Source organism: Actinia tenebrosa, unplaced genomic scaffold (assembly GCF_029948245.1).
Source record: "Actinia tenebrosa isolate PJP-AT-01 unplaced genomic scaffold, QUT_ActTen_1.0 PGA_scaffold0__85_contigs__length_37466705, whole genome shotgun sequence".
Classification (NCBI taxonomy): Eukaryota; Metazoa; Cnidaria; class Anthozoa; order Actiniaria; family Actiniidae; genus Actinia; species Actinia tenebrosa.
The window spans coordinates 23348825-23359543 of record NW_028292569.1 but is presented as its reverse complement, the minus strand read 5'-3'; the positions used below and the strand labels follow the sequence as shown (position 1 = coordinate 23359543).

The following is a 10719-nucleotide window of genomic DNA, read 5'->3' as shown; positions in this document are numbered from 1 at the left end:
GGCCCTGATCGTATCCAGCAGGGATGGGTTAAAATAGCATGTAGTTAAATCTTCCCGTTAAGGAACTTAATTCTGACTAAAATTTGTAATTTCACCTTTTTATTCTCAAGCGCAATGGATAATGAGAATAAGTACATTTGCCATTTAGCACGGCGCATAAAAACTACAAGACATCTTGAATAAATTTAACCTTTTGAATTAACAAATCAGCTTATTATTTATAAAAATATAAACATGCATTTACTTCCATATCAAAAACAAATATACCATTTTTTGTGACAATTATAATTTTTTTACCTTGAGTGTTTGAACCGTAACAAATATGAACAAATATGCAGCCATTTTGAAAAATACTTTTGAATTACTCTGAACGCGCTATTCTACAGGAATGCTGCCCATCCAATGTACATTTGGGCCAGATTATTTATGTCGGTGGCTTCCTGGAAACAAAGGCAAGATTATATGGTAAAATACTGGCGTTATTCTTCTCAACTCAACCGAGATATATACTTATTTCAATAAAGTTAGTCACCTGAAAAGCTACAAAGCTGAGACCGACAAGGATTATGGGTAGATATATTTTACATGTTTCACCCGCTTGATAACTGTTGATGGACTTGAGCAGCAGTAAGGGGGACTCGCGGTCAATGTCAAAGATTTACGGGTTTTACAGGCGGTTTAAGGAAGGCGCCGGCAGCGGGAATAAGCCGCGCGATAAGTCCTTACTGCTGCTAGTTGTCGAACCGCAAACGGAGGTTAAAATATCCTTTACATATAGATGGACACCATCACAAGCATTCGAAATAAAACTGTGCGCCGACTGCGAACTCAGGTGTTGGATCGTCTGGATGCTGACTTTGCCTTCACAACATTTATGGAGGGAGATACGGACGAGACGATGACAGAAGAAAGGGCTGAAAGAATAATTAACTTAATACCCGAAGGTAACTACCGGTTGGAGCTAACGTTCATAAAGTATTTAGACGGCGAGTGGATGATAGAAAAGGGGCGCAATCCTATCAGGGCGTCTGGTAAGAAGGACCTGTTTGTCTTAAACGAAAACACACGCCCGGGAGCATTGGTAGGAATAGACATGTTGTTCTACGAGGTTGCTTACCCGGTTACCGTAGTCATTTACGGTGCGTACGAGATAAAGACGCCAGACGTTAAGAAGTTGAAACCGATGCGACATCCCGGTAACTGCGTAGGGAAGTTAGTAAGAGAGTTCTTTGAAGACTCCTCTCGGGGCGGTAAACTGACTTTAAAGAGAAGAGAAGCCATCAGGAAATGGGAAAAAGATACTAATAGGACCGGAGGGTCGATAGACAACATCAAGAAGTTAGAAACGGCGCTGGAGAGGCGAATCCATGTGAAAGATATTACCGACGGCTTCATTTACTCCGGGACGCATAAGTACGGCGGCCGTGGTGCGCCTATCGTAATTTACCAACACAACGGGCATGCGTGGCGAGAACTTAGATTCCCACGAAAAAAAGAAACCAAGGTCTACAAGGAGTCGCCACTTGCAGATTTAATCCACGAGAACTCCGTTTGGCTAATGGATTCAGAAGGAAGTCAGTTTATGACGCAAGACGGTACTCTTTACCGCCCCGAAGTTGAACACCAGCGCATCCAAAGCGCGTGCGAGACCTTAGGAGAAGACTTCTCAGACGAAGTGCTTAGCTCCCGTAGTTTGGACTTTCTGGCTGCCAAGAAAAGAAACGGCTGGAAACCCACGCCGGCAGAGTTCAAAGACGTAGCCAAAGCATGCGTAGAACACGGCCACGGAGGCCTATGGAACATGGAGTACGACGAAGACGAATACGTGTCGCTGGATATGAAACATTGCTATCCTGCCAGTTTCAAAGGCCTCGGCGATTGTAAGGAATATTACGACCGTTACGGACATCCGGACTCCCAGTTCTTCCGCGTGGCTTTAGATGGTAAGTACGATGCGCCAGCTACAGGATTCGTTAGATTGACCAGTTGGAAATTCGCAAAGAACTTGCATCCAATAATCTACGCGTGGTATGGAAAGCACTTGCAGGAGAAGGAATGGATACCCATACCGCTGTTAAAGTTCTTCGAAGAGCGTAAGCTGCTTACCTACGCGGCGCATGAAGCCATACTTTGTCATAGCGCCTTTACACAATGGCTCCCAGAGCACAACCCCACAGCGCGAATTGTTATAGGTAAATTCACACAGGGCGCTAAAGAAGGAGAAAAACATATGCAGCGACGCCTGATAACAGACGAAGGAGAGTTAAGCTTCCTTATTAAGCGCGCCCATGAACAAGGAACAATGGTGTCTGTGGAGAAATGGGACTACTTCATAGAAGGTCAGAAAGAACAGAAATGGAATGCATTGTGTTACTACCAAGACCATCGACCGCAATATTACCACCTGCGTGCGAGTATGTTAGCATATGCGCATATTAACCTTCTCGCGATGCTGCTGCGGTTCGACAAAGAGGACATCCCGCGCGTAGCCACGGATTCCCTATACGTGAAACCGCACGTCTTAGAAAAGATGCAAGAATTCTACACCGACGATGAATTAGCAGAAAGTGGCCAATGGCGCGTCAAAGACGAAGAAATAAAAGCCTGGAGAGAACGCGTAGAATATCACGGAGAAAATACTTGGGGCGTCGTAATGCCCACAATGAGGCCCATGCCAACCGTAAAGGACCCCATTTCCTACCAACGCTTCTCTTACCTTTACGGTACGGGAGGCAGCGGTAAGACTACGCGTGTGTTAGAACTCTTTCCGGCCTTAAAGGTGCTAACGCCAACGCATCGTTTGGAAAGAGAACTCTGCGAAATGGGCCACGACGCGCAGACCTACCACAGCTTCTTTCGTTGGAATGGCCAAAAGTGGGTACCAGAAGCCATCCACGACATACCTCCGGTGATACTTTGGGATGAGATTTGCACCGTACCTTTGGAAATCCTCAAAGAATTCGTAGAGTTCCTCCGTGGAAAGTGTCAAGTAATATTCGCCGGAGATCCCTGCCAGCCTCCTCCAATAGCCGGAGAGATGCCCCACGAATGGCTAAAGGGGTTCGTAGACCATGCGGAGGAAATTAACACCGACTACCGCAGCAAGGATCAAGTAAGAAACCTGAAAGCGGAATTAAGGGGCCTTAGTGACGCCGACCAATGCAAGACGCTGCGCAAACGCGTACGAGCGAAGAAATACGAAGACTTCCTTTACACGTGGCATCCAAGGGATCTGGTGCTGAGCAGCAAACGCGCAGCACAGTCTCGCATACAGAAAGACTTACTCAAAATACACCAAGAGCGCTTCCCTACGCATCCCGTACCTGTTTGTTATAAACCCCACGACACCCGCATGCAAAAAAGAGACGTCTGGGTACCTGGTACCGACATCCAACTGCAGAACGCAGTAACGCATGATAAAGCCTGGGTACCCATAGAAAAGGTGGAAAAAATAACCTCCCATCCAGACTGGCGCTTGGGTTATTGCATGACAGTCCACAGCGCGCAAGGGCTTACCATAAAAGAAACCTTATGGATCATAGACCAGCGGCTGTGTTGGAGCAACCTTATCTACACCGCCGTAAGTCGTGTGGAGTATGCCAAACAGTTGAAGAGAAGCTGGGGGCCGCAACTGCGTTACGATAAGACGCCAGAGGACGTAGCCAAAGAGAACATTGCTAAGAAACTCCTTCGCTACAAGCGCCACGACGAAGAAAAAAATATGACGTTCGACCTATGCGTGGACGACGTCTATAAGAAAGGGGCAAGGTGTGCCAAATGTAACATACCTCTACTATGGAGGTTTGACCCGAATGACGATCAACAGTTCTCCGTGGATCGTATCAACAACAAGCGCGGCCATTGCAGAGGCAACGTAAGACTGACATGCCTAGAGTGTAATCGGGCGCGTGGAGCAGCACTACTCTGAGTCTTTGGGGACTATGAGCAGCTCTTCCTTGACGAATCCGCGACTTGGGCCATCTAGGTAATACAACACGGGTTGCCCTTCCTTGGTGACGGACTTCGAGATCTCATACGTTTCCAAAGACCAGTTAGGATCCGTGGCTCTCTTACTGCCACCTTCGAGTTCCCCCGGCTGATAGAGGTATCTGACCACTATGTTGCGGGGGAGCTTTTTTTCCTTCAGTCCGACCGCCCTCGAACTTCTGACGTAGGACTTGTGTTCCACGTGTTTCTTTTTTATGGCATCCTTGGGTTTCATTCCCGTAGCCCTGGCCGCCTCGTTATTTAAAGCCGCGACGACCTGGGGAAGCCTCTGAGTCCATTCCCTGTTGCGTTTGGAGGGATCTTCCAGCTCTTTCCAATACTGGTACCCAAAGAGACGCTCGGCCAAGGTCTTATTGAATCTTTCGACAATGCTCTGACCCCTGTGGTACTCAGCTTCGGCTCTCCTAATCTTAGTGTCGTGGTCCTTCAGGGTCTTAGTAACCACGCCCATGAACTCTGTCCCCGCATCCACTTGCAGCAGCTTAGGCCATTTCAAGACGCGCTTATAAATCCTACCTAGGGCTTCTGCGACTTCCCCAGAATCCTTGCTGGTTATGGGTTCGGCGTCCTTATATCTGCTTGCGATATCGACTACGGTCAAAGCGTATCTATAGGTCTTCTTTCTCACCTTGTCGTGCGGTAAGAAAAGCAAATCCGCCTGATGAACTTCATTGGGGGTATTTACGGTGAAGCTGGGCCTGGGAATGTACTTCGGCACGGGAAGATAGACCTGCCAGAGGGTTTGTTTTCTTAGCCAGTTCTTAGCCGTTTCTTCTGATACCCTGGCCGCGGTCGCGAGTTTCTTGATAGCTGACGCTCCTTTCCAATAACCTTCAGGTCCATAGTAAATCCTTTTAAGTTTGTCCTCTACGCGGCCCATTATATGAATAGAATCGCGCTTCGCTTGATTCAAGCGAAGGATAGGACAAGATTGATCTTACGTCCGTTAAAATCCACCGTCTTTCCGTCCACCTTAATGGTGATGTTTATGCTTTCTACCAAATGAGACAAATCATATTCCAAAGAAATGGGAGTGTATTCTACTGGGTCAAATGGATTACCTTTGGGCAGAAACTTGGACATAAGAGAAGACTTTTCTCCATCGTTGTAACTATGGACCAAGTCGCAATAGACTTCGTAAGAGGATGCGACTTTCCATTTCACAGGTATGGCTGTGTCGGTAATTGTCTTGCCTGAGGCACATAATAAAGATCCCAATGGGTCAGACTTTCCAAAAGTTACTGAATAGTTTGGCATATTATGTTTGAGGGTCATTTCGTGCGGCAATCCCATGGTGAGCGTATAACCGTGTTTTGCTAATTCCTTAGCAAGGGTGATTGGTGTGTAATGTCCATCGGGCAGCAATACGCCTTGATAATTGCCGCCGCCTTTATGCTCAGTGATCAAGGCATTGACTAAATTATACCAAGAATTGTACAAAGAACAACTAACCAGCCTAACCTTATGGGCTTTGATGGGGGGATTCAGATAAGTGGTAAAGTTATTCTTGTCGCTTTCCAAAAAGACGATCATATATTTCAGGAAACACAGTTTCCTTCTAGAAGCAAGCTACGCTTGCTGACTTAGACTAGATACGCCAAAGCTACGCCTCCTGCCAGCCCTGCGACTCCTACGAAGACCAACTCATTGTCTTTTTGTTTCTTAGAAGGCTGATAGTAATTCTTAAACTGAGGCTTTCTCAATCCCATCGATGCCGCGGGGTGTGCTTGCGCATAAAGTTTAAAGGCGTAGTCTGTGTTTTCAAAGTTCTTATCCGCCTGCATTTTGTCTTGGTAGTTCTTGTCCAACCAATCCCTGTAAGCTTGTCTTTTTTCATTCCAAGCTGCCACGTCCCTTTGATATTTCTCCAGCGCTAAGTCGTGTCTCTTCCTTTCGGCGGCCAAATCTCCGCTGCGATCACCTCTAACTAATCTATCCAAATACTGACCACCATAATTAGCTCCAGTGAATGCTAAAGCTGCAATGACTCCACCTACGACCGCGCTAGCCATTATATATTAGAAAGTCACAGGGATTTTCACGAGTTATGTCGTTGGCAGGTACTTTTCCTTCCGTAGGTAATCCTTTACCATAATAGCCCCGCCTACGGCAGCGGTCATCTTAGCAAAATTAGCGAAGCTCTTGCTTGGGTCTTCAGTAAAGTCTTCTTTGAGCACTTTCTTACCTACCCAACCAATACCCGCAACGATGGAAGTAATAATAGCTGCTTCTTCAACAGTTTTCAATAACGCGGTTGACATTATATTACAGAGCGAGAAGGTTATTACTCCATTTCAGGGATCTTACTTTTTCTAACAGCCGGTTCCACGGGTGCGTGCACGGGCGCGTGATATGTTGGTGGTTCTACTTTTGGCTTCGTAGCCCGCCATTGTAAGTAAAGGCTACCTGCTGCTATAGCAACTCCTAACGCGCCGATGACGTACCCAGGATTAATGAAGGATTCCTCTTCTTTTTCCTCCACCTTTTCTTCTTTTTTGGCTTTGTTCTTCCTGTTCATCTCTGCGAGCTTCTTCCCCGCCGCGACTCTGCCTGGAGATTTAACCTTGGTAATCTTTTGCTCGGGCTGCTCTACCTTCGACTCTGGTTCACTCATTTATATCTAAGGACTTGAAGGACTTGATAAGTACTTGACTAAGTACTTAAGGACGACTTGGAAATAACCTGGGCGCGACCTGACCAAGTACTTAGGGATGACTTAACTAAGTACTTGAGGCGACTTGATCAGGTACCTCAGCAAGTGCTGCCTGGAAGACCTTTTCGACTTCTCTGTCCTTTTTGAAGTCCTTCCAAGATGTTCCGAAGGAACCTAGTACCTCCTTCAAGTCGACGTGCTGAGCTACGTGCAAAGCCGCAGAGGCGACTGCCATTAACTTACCGCACTTCAAAGACAACCACCCACAGGTTATCTTAAGTTCTTGGGCGATGACATAGTCCTCGCTGATGTCCTTCCGCAGTTGCTCCACGTCGTCTATAGGCAGCGCAAGTCCAAGCAATTTAGTCGCGAGTCGGATAGCGGAGTCTGCTACGGCGTCCGTGGTCTTACTTGCAAGGGCGGCCTCGTACCTCTTATGGAACTTCTTGACTTCCTCTTCCGACAGCTTATTAACCTGCTCATGGGTAAGTTCCTTGCCTATCATTTCTTTACACTTTCCAGATGACACAAGGATGTTAAGTTGTTCCTTGAGGTTACTTTCATCTAACTGTGTGGGGACTTCATCTAAGAGCTGCTCAATGTCCATATACATTAGGAATCAAAGACTTTAAAGATCGCAGATCTTTATGGAATACGGAAACCTTAAAGAGAAGATCATCTTGGAATGTTGGTGCGTCTTTAATTGCCGCATGTATTCGTGTAACTGTTCCTTGCTTATCTCACCGCCGTAGTCGCTTAAGATGGTTTCCAGGTCTGACTTGCTCGGAGTATAAAATACTACGAGAGAGCCTATGTTTTCCCTGAAGGGTTTAGAGACGCTGGTAAGCTGCTGCGAGAGCAACCAAACGCTAATATTGTCATGTCTGCCGCTAAAGGCGAGCTTCACTAATTCGGAGGTGCGCCTTTTTACGTCGTCCCCGCAGGCGATGTCATCCAGTATGAGGAGTGTCTGCGTATCCTTAGGGAATTGCTTGTGCCAGAACTTCAAATGGCTGGATAACTCGTTAGGGTCTAAGATATCTACGAAGAAGTCGTCGTCTTTCACTCCTATGCCCGTCCAGGTGCGGTTATTCACGTAGGTGGGGCAAAGCAGCACTATGTAGTCGAATCGGTATCTAAAGGGTCCTAATAGCTGCTCCACGACGAATTGGGTCTTTCCGCAGCCGGTGGGTCCTACTATCAGAGCGTTACAAGGAATATGGTTCGGATCCATTATATATACGATGGACCCAGTGGACGCAGTAAGAAGAATTGCCGGCGACGCAAAAGATAAAAGAGACACCATAGAAATGCAAAGGGAGGAGATCGATCGGTTAAAAGAGCGCGTGCAGGAATTGTACGATGAAATGTGCGGTCTGAAGCGTGCAGAAAGGTTTGGTGCGCTTTTGACGATGGCCGGTTGGGCAAAAGAGTCCGTTAAGGACTTCATGCGATATCCCCTGTAGAATGTTAACAATAAGGTTAAATCTTTGTTAAGGATGCCTGGAAACTATTTAAAAAGTGTCTTAGAATGTTGACGTTTAGGTTAAATCTTTGTTAAGTCGCCCATAAGCTATTCCAAAAAATGCTTCAGAATGTTGACAATAAGGTTAAATCTTTGTTAAGTATATATACTATTTAAAAAGTGTCTTAGAATGTTGACGTTTAGGTTAAATCTTTGTTAAGGATGTTAAATGGAGGCTAAGATATTGTTAAGTATATATGGACTGCTTGTTGTGTAAGAAGGTGTTCAGCACCAAACAAAGACTTCAATACCACGTTCGTCGCGGCGTTTGTACAAAGAAACCCCTTAGCCGCGCTTGTAAGGATTGCGGTAAGGAATTCAGCACCGTTCAAAAGATGCAACAACATCAGGATAAACGCATTTGTGGGAATAAGGAATTCCACAACCCCTTCGAAATGCAGCAGCATCTGAAAAGGGGCGTCTGTAATCGAACCAGACAGTGTAGTTTCTGTAATAAGATACTTAGTAGTCGTCAACGTTTACAGACGCACCGGAGAACGCATGAAGTGAATTATAGGTTTCTCTCCCGCGCTTACGACTTGGAAGGCGTGGATTGCTACCAATGTGCGGATTTGATGTGTCGCTGCCCGCATAAAGAGGATTACTTAAGGAATCGCATAGATTACCATAAGAAGATAGTCCGTACTTTCCCCTCTTTTGAACGCGCCGAAGGCGTTCCGTGGACTAAAAGGGAGTATTGGAGGCAGGAGTGCGATCGTTGTGGTTGTGTTAGAGAAGAGGAACATATCTTCAACTGTCTTAACAAAGATTTAACCTAAACGTCAACATTCTGAGACACTCTTTGAAATAGTTTCCGGGGTGTCTTAACAAAGATTTAACCTAAACGTCAACATTCTAAGACACTTTTGAAATAGTTTCCGGGGTGTCTTAACAAAGATTTAACCTTATTGTTAACATTCTGAGACACTCTTTGAAATAGTTTCCACACATACTTAACAAAGATTTAACCTTATTGTTAACATTCTGAGACACTTTTGAAATAGCATTTCTTGGGGCCTTTAATAGTAAGGTAGGGTTTGCGCAAAGAGTCTCAAATCCCATCCTTATTTTTATTTATTATTATTAAGGATAATGAATAATAATAAATAAAAATAAAGACCCCTTTAAAGGGGCCTTGCAGAGTCCCCTAAGTATATGGTAGCCTACTTCACGGCATTCTTTGGGGGCGCCCTAATCACCCTTTCAATATATGGACTGTATTACTTGCGAACTACCTGCCGACTGCATTACCCCTCGTAAGCCACCGATACCCAAACCGCGTAAAAAATACACCTGCCTTCATTGCGACAGGGTATTCTCCGAAGGATCCTTTGTGGGGCATTGGTGCTCCGCGGATCCTAAAGCGCAGCGGACTTTAGCAGACGCGCTTAACTACAAAGAGGAGATGGAGTAACTCTTCTTTCAATGTCAAACTTCCATCGGCCATTTACCTTACCATAGCTGCGTAAGTGGGTGAATTCCTCGCCCTGAATTACGTACCGCACGCAATCCGGCGCCCAAAGGGAATATTCCTTACCTTCTAAGTCTTTGAGGACTAACCGTAAACGGTCGATGTCTTCGAAGACGACGTAATTTTTTATTTCGTATGCTTTACCGTGGACAAGATCACGCCAGTGAGTCAAGCTGAGCTTCATTATACCTATGGAATATCTTTAGGTGCGTTTTCAAAGTGGCGTAGGACTTAAACCGCTTTACACAGCCCTTACAGGGAATACGAATACCATCCGCGTAATCCATCAGGGCACGGCAGATAATGTCGTAATCGTTGCTAACCATCGTTAGGTAACCATTTACGTCAAGCTGTGAGATTTTCTTAGATTGCTTCGCGGATAAGACGCCGTTTCCTTTTGGGGTTTTCAACTCAATACACAACCCGCGGTATTTCTTATGCGCATTTAGGATTAAAAGGTCGGGTTGACCGGCTTGGTAGCCTTTTCGCCAGCAGGTTATTCGCTTGCTGTCTGAATCTTGAAGTTCGCCAAGACCCGGCGCTATGATGAAATCGGGGTAAAACCTACGTGTGTAGTCGACGACCTTCGCGTGTAGGTCGGCTTCATTTTCGATCTTGAATACTAACTTGTTTGGGCCGCCAAACCGCCTTTCTATTGCATATTTACCCGTTTTCCTTAGCGCGGGTAGGACTTCCTCAAAGACCCAATCACGAAACTCCACAGCTTTGGGTAGTTTGGAGCTAAATATCAGTTCGTACAAACCAGGTTCGGATGTAAACACGGCGTTTGGTTGCGTAGTAAAGGAGCGGTGATTCGCAGCCCCTTGTAGATCAACCCATTTTTTCTGGTATTTCTCAGATACGTGTGCTCTAATTGCATCTCTAGGGCGCTCATAACCCAACGCCAAGGCCACCTCCTTTGCTTTGAAGTACAAAGTTTCGCCTTGCATTATGCATTGCAGTTTGGTGTCGTTGTTTTCAAATACGCGAAGCATCGTATATCTAAGAAATATTTTAACACTAATACGCAACGCTCTTTAGCTGATTCATTTCTACGCTCAG

The 10719-nt window shown here is 45.8% G+C and overlaps 1 protein-coding gene across 1 annotated transcript in view; it reads right to left on the bottom strand.

Moving 5' to 3' along the window:
• Positions 1-82: 82 nt before the first annotated feature.
• The window catches only part of LOC116302561 (serine/threonine-protein kinase ATR), a 57051-nt gene continuing 46414 nt past the window's right edge, over positions 83-10719 (bottom strand). Inside the window, exon 72 of the mRNA XM_089036332.1 lies at positions 83-440. Coding sequence (XP_088892458.1) covers positions 381-440 — 60 coding nt within the window. The 3' untranslated portion in view covers positions 83-380. The remainder of the gene's footprint in view (positions 441-10719) is intronic.